Source organism: Tachysurus fulvidraco, chromosome 14 (assembly GCF_022655615.1).
Source record: "Tachysurus fulvidraco isolate hzauxx_2018 chromosome 14, HZAU_PFXX_2.0, whole genome shotgun sequence".
In the NCBI taxonomy this organism is placed as follows: domain Eukaryota; kingdom Metazoa; phylum Chordata; class Actinopteri; order Siluriformes; family Bagridae; genus Tachysurus; species Tachysurus fulvidraco.
The window spans coordinates 14,776,295-14,795,579 of NC_062531.1; the positions used below are offsets into that span (position 1 = coordinate 14,776,295).

General features: G+C 38.0%; 1 protein-coding gene across 4 annotated transcripts in view; it reads left to right on the forward strand.

The window, feature by feature from the left end:
- igsf9b (immunoglobulin superfamily, member 9b) overlaps positions 1 to 19,285 on the forward strand; it is a 32,025-nt gene that overhangs the window by 8,000 nt on the left and 4,740 nt on the right. For all 4 annotated transcript variants that reach the window (XM_027167329.2, XM_027167330.2, XM_047800275.1 and 1 more), the window contains 16 exons: positions 1 to 207; positions 8,335 to 8,481; positions 9,611 to 9,762; positions 10,341 to 10,458; positions 14,468 to 14,609; positions 15,035 to 15,180; positions 15,367 to 15,509; positions 15,605 to 15,745; positions 15,971 to 16,087; positions 16,181 to 16,331; positions 16,429 to 16,540; positions 16,642 to 16,817; positions 17,041 to 17,279; positions 17,368 to 17,452; positions 18,382 to 18,552; positions 19,085 to 19,121. In XM_027167329.2, the coding sequence (XP_027023130.2) occupies positions 1 to 207; positions 8,335 to 8,481; positions 9,611 to 9,762; positions 10,341 to 10,458; positions 14,468 to 14,609; positions 15,035 to 15,180; positions 15,367 to 15,509; positions 15,605 to 15,745; positions 15,971 to 16,087; positions 16,181 to 16,331; positions 16,429 to 16,540; positions 16,642 to 16,817; positions 17,041 to 17,279; positions 17,368 to 17,452; positions 18,382 to 18,552; positions 19,085 to 19,121 (2,284 nt within the window). The remainder of the gene's footprint in view (positions 208 to 8,334; positions 8,482 to 9,610; positions 9,763 to 10,340; positions 10,459 to 14,467; positions 14,610 to 15,034; positions 15,181 to 15,366; positions 15,510 to 15,604; positions 15,746 to 15,970; positions 16,088 to 16,180; positions 16,332 to 16,428; positions 16,541 to 16,641; positions 16,818 to 17,040; positions 17,280 to 17,367; positions 17,453 to 18,381; positions 18,553 to 19,084; positions 19,122 to 19,285) is intronic.

The following is a 19,285-nucleotide window of genomic DNA, read 5'->3' on the forward strand; positions in this document are numbered from 1 at the left end:
ATCCCTTACTGAGTGCTGAAACGGTGGTGAAAGGAAGAGTAGGGGGTACTGTAGAACTGGGCTGCACCCTCACCTCTACATCGAATGGGGTCATGTCTCCGAATATATTCCCTCTGTACGTGGTTGAGTGGGTGCGGCTGGGCTACAATGTCCCTATTCTTATTAAATTTGGAGACTACACACCACGTGTGCACCCAAATTATAAAGGTGAGTTCCTGCATTTGTTCCAAGTATACCCATTTAGATTATCATCTCTGAAGATGTCTTTAAAGTGTTTGGTTTATTTATATTATGAGCTGAATTTTGATATTCTTGAAATAAACTTAATAAGAGTGCAGATAAGAGATTCACTTCTCTCTATTGTAGACAATGTAAAGATTCTGAGGTAAATTGGGTGAAGGGCACCTTTTGCATCAGCATTAAAGGCCCTTTGGATGCTTCCATTTATTGTTTTGTTTCTTAAGAGAACCGCTTAAATGAAAAGGCAAATATTTTTCTTGATGATAGTGTGTGCATGGGTGTGTGTGTTGGTGAGTTTGAGGGTGTATGTGTAAAAGCATTTAGTCATGGAAAGAATATCATCAAATAGGTGATCTAGCCCAAATAACATGGGCCCTGTAATTACTGTGTGTGTGGTAGAGATGACGCTAGGAGGGAAGGAGGAAGGAGGGAAAAGCTTTTAGGGATGCAGTGCAGGAGGGGTAGGCCATGAGCAGCCTGTGGGGGAGGTGGGTATTCAAAGAGGTCTGGATTAAGGATCCTGGGGTAAGAAGGTTGGGGGATATATATTTAATGACATATGATATTATGACATTTTTTTAAATATCTGCCATCTGATTGAGTATTCTGATCTAATATGTCCTACCCATTAAGTAAAAGATGTGCAACGGGAGAAAATGTAATTAGATAATTTAGATAATTTAGAAATGATCAGACATTATCTCATGAAGAACAAACTTCTATAGATTTTTCTCCCTTATATTAACCCATTTCACTGCTTCTACCTCAGCAAAATCCTGTCCTGAGCCTTGGTTCATCCTGGTTAACGCTGTTTACTTTGATAGGCTCACATTTAATGTAACCAGCTTTTGATCAGTGAGAAAATGATAATTTCCTTGTTTTCCCAATGGGTAAAGGCACAGATGGGGCTCTGCCTGTCCTGCACCCGTGCTCTCTGCTATCACTCACACAAACCCTTCAGGGAGAGCAGCTGATGCAACATCAATTCAGATCTGTCAGCAACACTTAAATAATGAGCAAGGAAATAAGGCACAATGTGGTTATTGTGCAAGTGTTTAAATATCAATACTACATTTGAATTTAGTGAGGAAGGCACATGGTGGGCACTACTGTAGGCAGAATAAAGGCATTAATGTTCTAAAATTCCTCATTTTGGACACATTTGAGCAGTGTCACAAATTCTCATCTGCAAGAAAGTATTGCCATATTTTTTTTTACCATATAAAGATTTTGTGCAAGAAAACATTACAGTATTACCATAATAATACAGAGGTCATTGTGATATGCTCCCATCTACTGTAATCGATTATTTTTAATACAGACAGTTTTAATAAGAAACCTAGTTCAGATTTTGGGGCAAAAAGTTGTTTTAATGTTATATTATCTGCCATAACCCTTTTCTGTAAAACAAAACATAAACATTGAGAACATGCATTTAATTTAGGTTCCTGTTATCCAGGTAAAGAGTGATTTTGATGTCTTTCCTGTGATAGTCAGGAAGCATGTGCCTTGGCTACTGTGATCATGTCATGGTGCTGATGTGATGACTACAGAGACCACAATGAGATGTAGCACAGGGTCCAAAATGTTTAGTATTAGAGAAGCCATGTTTAAAACATTTCTGTGTTAATAAAGCTATATAGAATTGGACTTCTTATGTCTAGTAGTTAAACAGTACCATTCTAGTTCTGATAATAATGCAACTTTGCCTTAATACACCAATTCAGTCATAAGTAGGAATCATAAGATTTTGACGGATGAAAGCATGTGAGTTTCTTCTGTTTGCAATGCTTCCCTGGATGCTTAGTCTGTGCTCCACTGTCAGGGCCTGTTATCCTAAGCAGAGGTAGATCAAATGTCCCCCAGCACAAAGGAAATGAAGGCCAGGCCCCCCGTAAGGGGAGGGGAAAGTGTAATTCTCTCAGGCCAGGCTTGCCAGGTCTCTATCACTTTGTGGTTTTCCGCAGGACCTGGTTTTAACCTTTTTGCACCATTTTCTCATTTTACCTTTCAAAAGGCATGTGTTACTAGGTGTGTAGAGATTTTCACTTCTTTGTTTTAACCCGAGGCAATTGGATCCATTCAAGTCTTGTGTGGCTGACATACCACAGAACATGAAAGACTGTTGTATAAGAAAGACTACTCTTTTATAGAAGGTTTATAGGTTATAAATCATAGAAAGAGTAGCCCTCTCTGTTCCACCCATGCTGCATTTCATTCATGACTAATTTTTCAATTCCGTTTTTCTTTTTTTACTTAAAAAAGTTTGCACATTTCATGACCTCTTTCATTGTCACATACCATTCTTGAACCTTACCTGCTTACAAAACTTTCACAGATTACTTACCATGTGTTTAACCAACACATCATAGACGTGACTGGGACAGTTTGTTTAGACCTGTTACACTGTTAAAACTTCACCACATGGATTGTTTGCCAGAAACCAGTCCAGCCTGCTGTTGTGTTTAAATTCTATTGTGTAGAATCACTGTTTGGTTTTACCTCCATGGGGAGGATCTGTACCTAGGAACACAATCTGAGAGGGCATGGAAGGGTTTCTGTGTGTGAAACTACTCATGGGTGACCAGGAGTCTCACTAAGGTGTTGACTGGGTCACAGGCTTGACTTTCTAAAATTCTTGGCCTCTGTTTAAGCACATACTTGCTTAAGAGCAATGTAAATCTGATTACTAATGTGGTCCAAGTGTAATAGAAAATAGTGAAAAAAATATATGCATAAGGAACTGACTTTTTCTGAATGTAAGTGCAATCTAAGTTGAAACTCATTCTTGGGCACTAAACTTGGCAATCATTTACTACCTTGTAAATGTTCAAGACATTCCAATATTCTGGAGTCACAAAGTCATATCAGATTACTGTTGTACTTTTATTTAAAGCCATTTAAATTGTTTTTAAACTACTAATACAGACAATACCCATTTCATTAATTTTAGTGCAGAAATGTAAAGGATGAAAGTGACAAAGAACAGCATAAAGAAGGATCATTAAGGGCAACACTGATTGACTATACAGTTTTAACCAGGTTTTCTAGACAGTGATACTATTGTTTTGGGACCACATAGCAAAACTCGTGATTTTTTTCAACACTCATTTGTATTTTTCAAGTACAAGACTAACATTATAAGAAACAACTGGAATTAATGATTTTGGTGTGCAAGTAGATTGTGTATGAAGTGTGTTTTTGTTGTTGTTGTTTTTACCATATTTTCATATTCTATTGCTTGTCTTTTTTGGACATGGAAAGCATATGAAAGAAAGCATATGTCTCTGTGTTGTTATGGAAGAGAATCTGACCTCACATCATATTTATATATGGGGGAAAAGCTTCAGTAGTACTTTGCAACTGTCTGATAAAAAATTACAGATTACAGCTAAATGTCTTATTTAATCAAAAGATGGAGAAATAGATAGAAGAATGTAGTATTTCAGTTTGCAGTGGACTTGCCCTGTTTTGCATATTTGTGTGTGTTAATTGTTTTGAAAAATATTGTACAGCTGCTCTTAGTCATGTACTTTCTAGCATAGCCTTTTCACAGGCACAGTGAAACAGCAAGAGAGTTCACTGTAATCTATCTCATGACAAAGAGCCATTCATTGGAGGCTTTAACTGATTAGGAGAGAGCAGTGGAGGATTGGGATTGAGGAACATTTTGAAGCAAACCAGAAAGATGGGGGAATTCTGGGGGGGACCAGTGTGTGTGTGTCTAGATGTGTTATTTTATTCAAATCCAAACCTATCCCAAAATGCAACTGGGCCACGACTCCCGTTAACTCACACAGGGTTGAACAAAGAAAATCTAGGCTGAGGGCCCCCTTTACACAATGATCCATCGTCTTCCATAGATTGCTGCATCCCCCCTAGCACCCCACCTCATGGGTGCCTTAATTTATGAGACAGAAAAAAACACAGATAAAAACACTGAACCACATTTACAGTCCTCTGCCTGCAGAGAAAAATGTGCTAGAAAAGAAAATGATAACAGAACAAAAGGAAGACTTGTTCGATTGATACCATGTCTATTTGAGCAGAGATTCATACATACTGTGTACATATCTACTTCCTTCTGAAATAAATAATTGACAGTTTTCTATGGAAACAGCTTTTGGTACTTTAGATTCAATTTAGATTAGAAAAAGTGCATGTATGCTGTAGCATTTTCGGACAAGAGTTATGCCAGCCCCTAGATTTATGCTGCTATACAAGTATCACTAAGGATCACTACATCCTCTAATCTACATCCTTAACTACATATTATACTGACATTTCATAATAGCTTTGTAGGAGATATGTGGAAAGAACAGAAAATAAGTGAGTGAAAATGAAATAACAGGGAAAGGAAAGAGAAAATACAGAGAAGGATGCAGAAATAAACATGCAAGTGTATACATGCAAAATGTATGAAGATTGCATAAAGAAAAAGGCAGAAAATAACAGAATGGTAAAATGAAGATATTACATAGTATTAGAGCTTGTGAGTAAAAGAAAAAATAAATAAATTTAGGGGAAGATGGGAAATAGGGAAAAGGTAATAAAAAACACCGAATGAAAGAAGATGGAAGAATTGCAATGGAGCAGATATTTGCTGAGAAGGAAGGTAGAACAACATCTCATTGTCTTTGTCTGGGATTCATGTGCTGTGATTGGTCAAGGCTGGATGACCTGGCCATCATGCCAATAAAACAATGCACAGTGTGATGGACGTGTCTGGAGGAAAATTTCGCTAGCAAAGAGGTCAAAGCTCACTGAATACATTGATCTCGGAGGATTTATTGATCCTGAGGTTTCCACTTAAACATCTTAAGGAATTTCATCAGTGCTATTGTAGTTAAATATTGTAATTTTATTTTTATGCACTAATATTTACTTTTTTTAAATTCAAGCATATAATAAAGGTTTTATGATAAAATTCAACTTGGAAATATTAATACATACAAATATTCATTTGTTTTTAATTAGCAGTAGAGCAGTATTACCATAGATTATCCAAATTTTGATCATCTGCTGATTTGAAATTCTTAGCAGATAAATGTGCCCAAAGCAAAAAATACCCAAAACAAACAATGCACTTTCCCTTGTGCACCCTCTTTGCTTTCAGCCTTATTGGCTTGATCCTATGGGCAGTTTAAATCAAAACACACCATTTTCTGCCCTATACGTCATACAAAAGAATACACAAACACTCCCTGCCTTGTGAGTCTTCCTTCGTCAGCCAATAAATTCAAATCCAAAGTCCCACCCCTGGCCCATCACTATGGCAACCTGAGAATTAAGCAGGCTGGTGAGGAGCCTCATTCTCGCTCATTGACAAACAGACACACCACAGCAGGAAAGGGTTAAGTGTCCATAGTAGGCTTATATTCCCACTGCAGCAGTTGGCACATATGCAGCTAGGATTTAGGAATTGCACATTCAGTTAGTTTGCATGTATGTGATTATGTATGCAGATTAATACTCATTTTTGTGTTTAGTGAACCTGAATTAAATTGTTAAATGCAGTAAGAAGCCCTCCTTTCTGTATTATGGAAAAAACTGCATTCATTGCATTTTTGTGTTTATATCTGTATTCAGATTTATACCCATGACTGTTTTCATTTTATTTAATTTTGATTTGTGGGATGTTTTGTGTAAAGTTTTTTTTAGAGATTTTTTACTGTTTTTTAGAGATCAGTTTGGAATACACCTGTAACACATTTTGGTTTCTAATTACAGTCTCATCACAATAACCTTTACTACTGTTTGGAAATTAAACAGAGAGGAAATAGGATGATCCAGGAGGAACTTATAAGAGAGATAAGAGCAAATTCCGCCCATGCTTCAGCACACCTGCTGTCACATCTGTAAATGTTTGCCCCTCTCCCTGCTCTTTTAATAACCACCTTCCCCTTCCTGGTGACCCGTATTTATTAGAACATAAACAGACACTCCTTTTAAGAGATGCCTCTTTTAAACTGCTTTAGGGGGATGGGACTAGGGCTTTCATCAAGCGGCAGCTAACCCCAGTGAGAGCATAAACATTTACATTGAGAAATGGGCCTGGGGCTAATGGTAATTTATAGTTTATGTATATGTATAAAGCCTCAGGTTATAAGATTGCTTGATTGTAAGCCTTTTCTACCTGGGGCAGTCTGTGGAGGATAGTATCACATAGGTCTGTGTATGTTGTGCTTTTATGTTTTTTGAGTGAAAAGAAAGATTGAAACAAATAAATGTATTAGGAAGAATGAATAGTGTAAAGTGTAAACCACTACCTACTTCTGCATAAATAAACTCACAGCTGCCTAGTATTGGTTAATGTCACTCTGATTGACGGTAGAGTAATGTCAAGTCTCCGACCCAGGGTACATTGTCAGTGATATGGCTGTAGCATTGTCTGGAATCAATTTTCCAACAACAGGGTAAATGCTTTTCTGCTGTAATATTTTATTGCAATATTCTTGGTTCATTTTAGTGACTCATGGCTATGAGGGAAACATTTTTACTTTAAGTTCATGTAAAAGTGTACAGTTCAACAAGTGGTTACAAAACGCTTTTGAGTCATCCTTTGAAATCATTTTGAATACAGCTGCTGAATCTACCCAACTAACTCCTGCACTTGTACTGTTCCCGATATGGACTTAATTATTTTCCTGTAGGATGTCAAGAAAGTATTAAGGGGTTTGTGGCATCGCTATGGGCTTTGGGTTGCACTGAAATTTAAACAGGATAAGAGTAAATGTCTCCTGCCAGTGCACAAGCATCAGCTCTAGTGTTGTTCTTTAAAGCCTCAAACAGTTTGAAAAAAGCTGTCAGTGGAGATGGTGAGGAAAAGTGTGTAGATGTGGGGGGGCTGTGAGAGGAAAAGGGACAGTTAGGAACTGAAAAAAGCAGGTTTCAGTAACTAGGCAACTGACAGATCAAGTTTCAGAGAGCCAGGAGATGTCAGAAGCTGAATGACAATAACAGGGGTGGCCAGAATCGGGGAGTTAGCCTTGAGGCTTTGTGTGTGTGTGTGTGTGTGTGTGTGTGTGTGTGTGTGTGTGTGTGTGTGTGTGTGTGTGTGTGTGTGTGTGTGTGTGTGTGTGTGTGTGTGTGTGTGTGTGTGTGTGTGTGTGTGTGTGAACATTAGTTGTTCACTTATTGAACCAAAAACTGCGTTGCCTTCAATAAAATAGTTATATCATGTCCATTAGTTCAAATTACACAGTGGCATGTGAAACTACAGCAGTGTGTTATTCTGTGTTCAGAACAGTAACGGCAATCTACTGCAATTTACTGTCCTTTTTTGTTTGAGTTATTGATTGAAAACTAAAGCACAGTATTCAGTATTCAGATATTTGCTACATGCCTGTCATAGTGGATTAGCTTTTTTGAGAGAGCACAGTTACTTTCAGCTAAAAGTAATAATGTGATAATAGACTTATTATTATTATTATTATTTTAATTAAGTTTGTGGACACCTAACCATCAAACCAACATGTTATACCAGTATGTGTATTTCCCTTCACTAAAACTAAGGGGCCCAAAAAGCTCCAGTATGATAAAGACCCTGTTCATAAAGTGTACCATAAAGGTATGGATGTGTGGGAGAAAAAGAATGACCTGCACTTCTAACTCCCTGAACAACTTTGGGATGCATTGGAAAGGGACTACACCCCAAGCCTTCTCACCCAACACCAGCTTGACTTCACTAATGCTCTTGTGGCTGAATGGGCAAATCCTCACAGCCACACTCCAAATCTCATAAAAAGCCTTCAAGTGAGAGTTGAGGTTATTATAACAGCAAAGGGGAACTAAATCTTTAATCAGATGTTTAAGAACAAAACAACTATAAATGGTCAGGTGTCCCCAAACTATTAGTTATATACTGTATAAAGGAGCACATAATTAAAGGAGAATCAATTACCTCAGTGACTTAATTGTTTTTTAATTCCAATGTATTATGTAGCTATATGCTAACGTATTTATGTACATGGATTGTGTATCTTATAGTTGTTAAAAATATGTTCTTGTGTATTTTGGACATTTTTTAAATATGGGTTATATCATTATTTTCTTTTTTCATTTTGCTGTATCTCTGGCACACTCTCTCCTCAGGCCGTGTGTCTCTGACACGAGGAGCTTCTCTTGTGGTTGATGGCTTGACTCTAGAAGATGAAGGCTGGTTTGAGTGTCGCATACTTTTGTTGGACAGAACTGCTGATGAGTTCAGAAATGGCACATGGACTTTTCTATCAATCACAGGTATGATTCCTCTCAGCTTGAGAAATTGGCTAAACTGATTTAGCCTAGGTTGATTCTGATGCAAACTTTCTGTGTAACAAGACTAAGTAGACTAAGTAACATGACCAAGTGCTTGCTGTAGTCATTCATTCATTTATTCATTCATTCATCTTCAGCAAGTACTTTATCCTGGTCAGTGATTATGTGAATTCAGAGCACATGGGATTAAGCAACACTCAACATGAGGATGCCATTCACATATTCATGCAGGGGCCAATTAAAAGTCAGGAATTCATGTAACAACATGATTTTTTGGGAAATAGGAGGAAAAGCAAATGCAATGCAGAAAACTTCACATAGACAGTAACCTAAGCTCAGGATTATACAAGGTAGCTTACAGCCTACTCATTGTATCTCTGTTCTACCTTGTTCTCCTTGTTCATTTATCAGTGATTGGAGCAAGAAAGATATTTTGAATGTTCCACCTTAGAAGCATTGTGTAAGATTAGAATGAATTAAATTCCAATTTATTTTAAATGATTGAAATATACACACTTTTATGTGCATAAAAAATATGCTGAAAGTATTAAACTGTATATTATTGTTAACACATGTAAAGCTTTTCAGGGGTAGATGATCTATGTGATTGCCTTAATACTACTTTTTCAAACAGGTATTTATAACAGCAAAAGGCTGAACACACAGTACTGCAGTGTACTGAGGGTTTTGCACATTGCTGTGTACTCTAGCACTATGCTAACTAGCTATGTGTTTGAGTTTGCTGCATCATCTGACCTCTTTTGCCCATTTTATGTGTGTTGGTTGAGTGTGAGTTTGTGACTTCACATTTTTTAATCTTTCACATTCGTTCATTTCACATTTGTCTGTTTCTTTCATTGCATTTTACTTAGTCTGTGTGTTTAACAAGTTTTTCACACTTATGACATAAGAATGTCTTTTTCTGGCATTTGGGAAATCTTTGTTTTGTTGTTTTGTGCTTAAAGGTTTGATGGTTGTGATTACGTAATCATTGGGCAAAAGCCAAAAACAATGCTGTTAAATGTTTTTAATACATTTATGTGTTTAGATAAATATTGCAGGTGTGTTTGACTATAAATAGTACCTTTTTCCTGTTTTGTCTCCACTGTAGCTCCTCCAGTGTTTGTAAAGATACCCCCTTCCTTTGTGGAGGTCCTTTTGGGGGAGTCACTCACGCTTAGTTGTAGTGCACTTGGCAACCCAAAGCCAACAGTCACCTGGAGAAAAGAGGACAATACAGTGGAGGAAGAAGATAAGATTCAGGTAGTAAATAAGAAAATGTTTTCATCAGTGTAAACCCAGCAAACTCAAAGAATCATTTGTTCATTAAATATGAAATTTTCAGGTAAAACAAAGCCAACACTCTCGTTGCATAGCTCTCACTATAAGCAAAAATTTAAAAACAGTTTCCTCAATCAGTGTTTTACAGATTTAGAAATATATATTTAGGATATCCTTTTGGGAGTTTCCTATAGATCTGAACAGGCTATTGGCTTCACATGTTGTTTACATTGTTCCAATAATATTTCGTTCCCTTTGAACTATTTTCACATTTTTGTACATTATCCACAACACACACGCCAATCAGCGTATCAGATTGCATACACAAATGCACTCATTGAAGACTAGACTAGATTATTAAATTATTAAATGAAATTATGCTTACAAAAATGTAACATTACAGTAAATGCAGTGAAAGATAAACAAAACTATATGAAACATAAGAGACTAGTCAGTTAAATAAAAATTTACACAAAACTAGTGTAAATAAACAAAATCTACCAAATGTTGCTACTGAAATATATATATATTATATTTTTTGACATTCTTGCTCCCATTAGGTAATCAATGGAACATTATATATGGTTAAAGTTACCAGGGAAACGGCAGGAATGTACAAGTGTCACGTCTCCAACTCTGAGGGAAACTTGACACACATTACCCAGCTCCAGGTTAAAGGTCAGTGACCCTGACTCATTCATGTGAGAGAACAAAGCCAGAGGTACTATTGGGTACAGTGGGGCTTAACCAGGATAGTTTGGTTGTTAGAGGCATTACATATTAACTTTGAGAAACAAGTGTCCTGGACCAGGCATTATGAAACAATTTATGCCATACTTGCCTGGGTAAAATTCAACAAACATAAAAATAAACAAACAATAATTAATTAAACATACAAAGTATAAACCGATCCTTTCTACACCAAATGAAGTCATTTCTACACCAAAAATAATATTCTTTTTAGTCAAAAGATATTGAAATTACAAAATCTTTGGTATCATAAATCATGGTTGATGACATGGTTAACTAGTGTAGCCTCAATTTAATTTGAAAATGTTTGGCTACTCTCATTCTCATTTGCCTTTATTCATCCCTATAAAACAATATATACAGGTGCATCTCAATAAATTAGAATGTCATGGAAAAGTTCATTTATTTCAGTAATTCAACTCATGTGTATAAATTTAGTACACACAAACTGAAGTAGTTTAAGTCTTTGGTCATTTTAATTGTGATGATTTTGGCTCACATTTAACAAAAAAACCACCATTCTGAAAAAAATTTGAATATGGTGACATGCCAATCAGCTAATCAACTCAAAATCCATGCCTTTATGGATGACCTCACAGTGACAGTGGAGTTAGTGCCTGGAGCCAGATGCATCCTTAAGGGGCTGGAGAGGCTGATTGAATGGGCCAGGATGTCATTCAAGCCTGCTAAATCCAGATGCTGAAGTAGGGCAGGGTGGTGGAGAAGTTTCGTTTTACAATATCAGGAACTCAAATCCCAACCCTGTCTGAAAAACCAGTTAAAAGCCTGGGAAAGACTTTTGACAGAAGCCTCAGGGATACAACATCCATCTGAAACACCAGTGAGGAGTTGGAGAGTTGAAGATTGTCGACAAAACTGGGCTCCCTGGAAAGTTTAAGGCATGGGTATACCAACATGGGATTCTACCAAGGATACTGTGGCCTCTGCTCCTGTATGAGTTTCCGATTACCACCATCTCAGAACTGGAAAGGAGAGTCAGCCGCTTCCTAAGGAGATGGCCGGGACTCCCGAGGAGCTTGAGTAGCATCGCCCTTTATGGAAACACCGGCAAGCTGCAGCTCCCTTTAAAATCCATCGAAGAGGAGTTCAAGGTCTTGCGCGTAAGAGAGGTGCTGCAGTACCGTGAGTCTAGGGACACTAAAGTCTCCGGGGCAGGGGTAGTGGTCAAGACTGGCAGGAAATGGAGGGCAGAGGCAGCAGCAGACCAGGCAGAGTCACGGCTGTGCCATGGTGTTCTGGTGGGAGCAGTGGCCAGAGGAAGGGCTGGGCTAGGAACCTTTCATGGGCCCCGGTTCGACAAAGCTCGGGGGAAGGAGCGGAGGCAGCTAGTTCAAGGTGAGGTGAGGGCTGCGGTGGAGGAGGAAAGGTCCAGCAAAGCAGTGGGAATGGAACGTCAGGGTGCCTGGACTAAATGGGAACAAGCTGTGGAGAGGAAGATCACCTGGGCTGACCTTTGGCGGACAGAGCCACATTGCATCAAGTTCCTGGTGCAGGCAGTCTATGACGTCCTCCCCAGCCCATCCAGCCTGTACACCTGGGGTCTGGTCGATACACCAGGATGTGTCTCGTGCCAGAGAAAGGGAACTCTTGAGCATATCTTGAGCTGCTGCCCAAGAGCTTTGGGGGAAAGCCGGGATCGCTGGAGGCATGACCAGGTGCTCAAAACAATTGCAGAGAGCATCCAGACTGCTATAAACAGCTGCTGGAAGTCAAAGCACCTCAAGCAAACCATCAGCTTCATCAGGGATGGAGAGAAACCAGAAAGATCTGCCAGGGCAACATCAGGGCTTCTAAACACCACACAGGATTGGCAGCTGAAAGTGGACTTGTGTAGACAACTTAAGTTCCCCAGCATGTCGTCAATACCACCTTGAGACCTGACATTGTCTTGGTATCTGAGGCAACAAAGAACCTGGTCATGTTGGAGCTCACTGTGCCATTGGAGGATCGAGTGGAGGAAGCTTTTGAGTGAAAGAGGTGAAATATGAAGGCCTAGTTAACGACTGCCATAACCAAGGCTGGAAGGCAAGGTGCTTACCTGTGGAGGTGGAGTGCAGAGGCTTTGCAGGGCAGTCCCTCTACAGGGCCTACACTGCACTCGGCATCACGGGTGAGAGAAGGGCTATCTGCAATAGCACAGAGGCTGCAGAGAAGGCTTCGAGGTGGCTCTGGATCAGGAACATCACTGATGATGTGCTCTAACTTAGCATCAGTGGATGTATCATTACAAAAACACCCGCAAAGCTGAGCCAACAAATTGGTCTCTCAATTTGGTTCACTAGGCTACACAATCATGATCTGACAGTTGTCCAAAAGAGAATCATTGACAGCCATCACAAAGAGAATAAGCCACAAACATTCATTGCCAAAGAAGCTGGCTGTTCAGAGTGCTGTATCCAAGCATGTTAACAGAAAGTTGAGTGAAAGGAAAAAGTGTGGAAGAAAAAGATGCACAACCAACCAAGAGAACTGCAGCATTGAGAGGCTTGTCAAGTAAAATTGATTCAAGAATTTGGGTGAACTTCACAAGGAATAGACTTAGGCTGGGGTCAAGGCATCAAGAGCCACCACACACAGACATGTCAAGGAATTTGGCTACAGTTGTCGTATTCCTTTGTTAAGCCAATCCTGAACCACAGACAATGTCAGAGGAATCTTAGCTGGGCGTCCAATGTCCTCTTTTCAGATGAGAGCAAGTTTTGTATTTTATTTGGAAATCAAGGTCCTAGAGTCTGAATGAAGGGTTGAGAAGCTCATTCTTGCTTGTAGTCCAGTGTTACATTTCCACAATCTGTGATGATTTGGGGTGCAATGTTATCTGCTGGTGTTGGTCCACTGTGGTTTTTGAAAACCAAAGTCACTGCACCCGTTTACCAAGAATTTTTAAAGCCGTCCTTCTGCTGACCAACTTAAAGATTCTGATTTCATTTTCCAGCAGGATTTGGGACCTGCCCACACTGCCAAAAGAACCAAATGTTGGTTAAATGACCATGTTGGTGTGCTTGACTGGCCAGCAAACTCACCAGACATGAACTCTATAGAGAATCTATGCTGTAAAATGCAGATGAGCTGAAGGCCACTGTCAAAGAAACCTGGGCTTCCACCACCTCAGCAGTGCCACAGACCGATCACCTAAATGCCATGCCTAATTGAGGCAGTAATTAAAGCCCCTACCAAGTATTGAGTACATATAATGTAAATAAACATACTTTCCAGAAAGCCAACAATTCACTAAAAATGTTTTTTTATTTAGTCTTATAATGTATTCTAATTTTATGAGATAGTGAATTGGTGGGTTTTTGTTAAATGTCAAAATCGAACCAAAGACTTCAGTCTGTGTATACTGAATTTATATAATACACAAGTTTCACTATTTGAGTTAAATCACTGAAATAAATGAACTTTTTCATGACATTCTAATTTATTGAGATGCACCTATATATAATCTGGATACATGGCAATCCTGATCAGGATAAATGCCTACTGAAGAGGAATGAATAAATGAATGAATATAAAAAAGCATTTAAATGTAATAGAAAGCTATTTAATGTTTGTTTAATTTTTCTTTAAAAGGCCAATGCTTGTGAAAAAAAAATGTTTACAATGATAGTAAAATGTTTACAGGTTTGGGGTAATGCCGCAAGCATTAGACAAGTGAATTTTGGTTATTTAGGAACTGTACATCCTTTATCTTAGAGGAAAGAATATTCAATTCAGTTCAATTAAATTTATATGTGTAGAGCTTTTAACAATTCACAATGTTTCAAAGCAGCTTTACAGAAGTATACATTATAAACAGTGCCACCTGTTGTTTATTTCTAGGCTGGGCAACTTCTAACTGCTATAATTACAAAGGATTAAAGCTGGATTTCTAGCATTTTTCTTAATTTTGTGCAATATTTCTGTTTTTATATAGGTCCTCCAGTTATTGTTATTCCCCCTAAGGACACCACCATGAACATGTCCCAGGATGTAGTTCTGCAGTGCCATGCTGATGCATACCCTTCTAACCTCACGTATGAGTGGCAGAAAGAAGGACAAAATGTCTATAATGTTGAGTGAGTACTAAACACATCTGTATCTCGATGATAGGTTAACATCTCTTTTGATGTAGATCAAGTGTAATTATGTAACTAACCTTTAAACCACATCCTATTATTATGTTATGTATCGTACAGCATATAAAATAGTCCTACACCCTTAAAAAGACTTGATGAAAGATGAAACCCCTATTTCTTTAGGAATCAAAGAGCCCCTGTCATTTAGTAAATATTTTAATGATATAACTGATATGTAATTATAGTTGTAATAAATATGGTAAGATAGATAGATAGATAGATAGATAGATAGATAGATAGATAGATAGATAGATAGATAGATAGATAGATAGATAGATAGATAGATAGATAGATAGATAGATAGATAGATAGATAGATTGATTTAATCCTTTGTTAACACATATGCTGTGTGTATATATTCACAGATCGTTGAGGTCTCGGGTAAAAATCCTGGTTGATGGTACTCTACTCATTCCTGAGCTAATCCCTGAAGACTCAGGAAATTATACCTGTATTCCCTCCAATGAATTACTGACTCCACCATCTGCTTCTGCCTACCTCAAAGTGAACTGTTAGTATTATGCTTATGTTCTAAGTATTACGTATTATACAAGGTCAGCAGCATAATAGTCAAAGAAATTTAACATATGTCAAAATGGATATGCATTGTTTAATGTGTAATATTCAACTAGTTTGTTACTGAAGGATACAATTTGTTATGCTAGTTTGTACCTGCTATCTTCTCATGATGTCTTAGATCCTGCACGAGTGCTGCATATGCCCAGGGAGACTTACCTCCCTGCTGGCATGGGTGGAACAATTGTGTGCCCAGTTCAGTCTGAGCCTCCAATGCTGTTTGTCAGCTGGACCAAAGATGGCGCCTCACTGGACCTAAGCCAGGTATTGACCAAAGTCATAAAAATCGCTCTAGTTAACATAAATACATAAATAAATTCATTTTTAACAATAAAGTTTGTTTTCTGTTTGTTGGTTAGTACCCAGGTTGGACGATAAACTCAGAAGGCTCCCTGTTCATAGCCACAGTCAATGATAATGCGGTGGGCATGTATACCTGCACTGCCTACAACAGTTATGGGACTATGGGTCAGTCTAAACCCACCAAAGTCATTCTGAAGGTACTGGAGTCCACAATTAATTTACAGCTAATTAATAAACCAGTGATTTGTAACTGGCTCTGACTAATATGATATCTGATTATTTTTGGTGCGTGCTTTGTTTGATTAGTTTGAGGTGGGTTTCTTTTTTTGGTACATGCATGCACTCATGTAAAACATTTTACAAATGAAGCCCCAGATTTGGACATTCCTGTATTGGCCATTAACATTCTTTCTCCTACACAGGACCCCCCATCATTTCAGGTGTCCCCCAGGGCTGAGTACCTGCAGGAAGTTGGTAGAGAGCTGATCATTCCCTGCCAAGCATATGGTGATCCAACACCTAATATTACATGGACAAAGGTAAGCATTTGATTTCCCAAGTTAATGATAAGGAAATGGCAACAAATTATATTAAGCCTATATTTTCGAGATGTTTCTGGTCTTATATTCTAGGTTGGAGGTGCGCCTTACTCTCCATTTTCTGTTTTGTCTAATGGTTCTCTGGTTCTACATCCACTCACCAAAAGCCATCAAGGGGCATGGGAGTGTTATGCTACCAACTCTGTGGCAAAAGTCAGTAAAGGCACTGCAGTTCTAGTGTTAGGTGAGATTTAGAGAGAAAATAATTCAACAGTTCAGACCTAGTTTTTATGTATTGTCCATTGTCTTTATCAATACACTAATTGTTCATTTATTTTCAGGCACAAGCCCCCATGCTGTGACTGCTGTATCTATAGATCCAGGCATCAACAATGCCAGTGTATCCTGGGAACCTGGCTTTGATGGAGGATACACCCAGAAGTTCAGCATCTGGTGAGTGGCCTCATTTTAGTCTATATTATCAAGTGTATCATGAAGCTTCTAGGCAGTACTTTTAGGTTCTTGTTTGTTATTTTATTGTTTGTTCCCCTCAGGGTGAAGCCCACTAATAGAGGGAAATATGAGTGGACCACAATCTCTGTTCCTTCATCTGAATCCAGCCTCCTTGTGACAGGTCTCCAGCCTTCGACCAGTTACCAGTTCAGCATCTTACCACAAAACAAGCTTGGCTCTGGTCCATTCAGTGAGATTTTCACCATCATTACACTGGGTCAGTATAGCATTGGCTGTCAGTGAATTTTCTGACCCAGTGCTTTCTACATTCTCATTAATTTAAATTTGTCATATTGTTGCTGCTCTCATTTTCTGATATTTATTTCGTTATATATTTTAAAATGATGATCAATGTATTTTATTTAATCCAATTTTATTTTCTGATATTGCTCTTAATATGTTTGTGATGTTGATCTTCCTATTTTGTTTCCCATATTCAGCTCCTCCAACAGATCCTCCCACTGAAATAACTGATTTAGGAGCACGACTTGCTCCCACCTCACTGTCAGTAAATTACACAGCAGTGGGTGTATTGCTGCAATGGCTGCCACCCCCTGCTCAGTCCCAACTGATCACAGCCTTCATGCTCCAGGCAAGACAGGAGAAGGGTGAATGGGTTACGCTTGATAGTGAAATCAATGTCAACACCACAGAAATACTTGTCCAAGGACTGACAAGGGTATGTTTCCAAATGTTTTGTAAAATTTGCAAAATGTAACTGATACTGTGGCATATAAATTAGTTGTTGCTTTATTTCCCAACCATAGGATTCCTTCTATGAGCTACGGCTGCTTTCACATGGAGCTAGAGTGGTCAGTGGTCCAAGTGAATCAGTCAATATTACTACTAAAGGTACGTAATAAAAAACTGACAATATCTGTGTCTCCAGTACTTCCACTGCAACATCAGATAAGCATTGCCTGGCAACACTATTTTTACAGGTATTAGTGAAGCCATTTTTTGATGCGCAATGCACTTTTGAGAATTTTTTTCATTTGAAAACGCATACTTTTCTATTCGCTTTGACCTTCTGTCCACACTAAGATGGTCAACGAAACCGGAGCTTTTTAAAAATGCTCTCCCAAGTGGATAAATTTGAAATGGCATTTTCGCATTGTAATGTGACCTGAGAAAATGAGAGTTTTTCAGAAACTGCAATTGAAGACGTAGATATGTAACCATTTCAGACAAGATGGCAGGTGACACTGTACAGCATTTGTTTTGTTTACTCTCCATATTGACAGCCTTGTTAAAGATTAATGTCAGTTTGCAAATACTAATAAAAATAATAACAGATTGTTAAAGAAGCAATAAGTAATTATGATTAAATAAACGTTGAAGATTTACGTTTTACACATGCACAGTACAGGGATGTAAGGGTTTTCATACCTTTCAATGTGGATGACAAACTTTTTGAAAACGTAAATCCAATTCCAATTTTACAGTATCTATAGTTATTATTCACTGGCAAAATTAATAATGCTAATGCTACATAATATTTGCATAATTATTGTAAACATTAAGCTTATACTCAAATAAAACAAAAAATACTTGAATACTTTTAACAAATTTATCTTTCAAGTGTTGTTTTGTTTTTGTCCTTTTTACACTAGTGTACTTGCTTCTGATTTGGCAAAAAGAAAGGATGAAACCTAAAAGAACTACTAGTTGTTGGTAACCATAACAAGGAAAGCAGTTTAGTAGTTTATAGACTTTAAATTGGCAATTATTATTTTATTCACGTTCCAATTGATAATTTTTCTTGCAACATGGTCTTGCAGGTATGGAGATATACCCAGCCCCACCCAGCTTGTTGGCTTTTTTTGCTCAGCCCCTGATGGCCGGAGTGATTGCAGGCGGGTGCTTCTTATTCGTGGCTATCGTTTTTTCAGTGGCGACAGCATGTATTATGAATCACAAAAGGGAACATCGCCTTAGAAAGAGACGAGATGGTAAGGGGAAAACAAGAGCAAGGCACAGTAATTTAGATAGAGCAGGGGTGTGTAATCATACTTGCCCAAAAGCTTTGGTGTATTTGAATGGGTTTGTTTCAGCCAAGCAATTGACACACGTGATAGTGAATTGAAGGTAATTAAAGAGTCATTAAAGAGTCAGGTGTGGCTCCTGCTGATTGGTATAAACACCTACAGACACACAGACCCTTTGCAGATATGATTGGATGTGTTCAAAATTATATACAGTAGACAAACCCCATATCTAGAGTTCTAGATAGTTCATTGCTTTTGATTTTTTTATTCTATATGCACACCTGTCTTTTGTTAGATAGCCACAAAAGGTGGGGAAAAAAAGAAATGATTTATCATATCTCACACTTCTCTTATACAAGTGATACATCGAAACATTTCAATGAATTAACAAACTTAATTTTTGTCTAATTTTTTTATTTTATTCATTGATTATTTATTTTGTCTTCTGTGTTGATATATATACGGTTTTCTACTTTCCTATTTTCTTATTTTTTAGTTCTCTCTACTACCTTACAAAAGACTCGATCTCCACAGTAAGTCTCCCTCAGTACTATGCATGTCATCATCATTTGAAAATAACCTCACAAATTTGCAGGAAACAGAAAAATGTAATATTACTTTATTATTACATTTTATTACAATTACAATATTACAGCTAAATTTGTGTGGAGATGTAGATGAGTTTTACACAATGCTT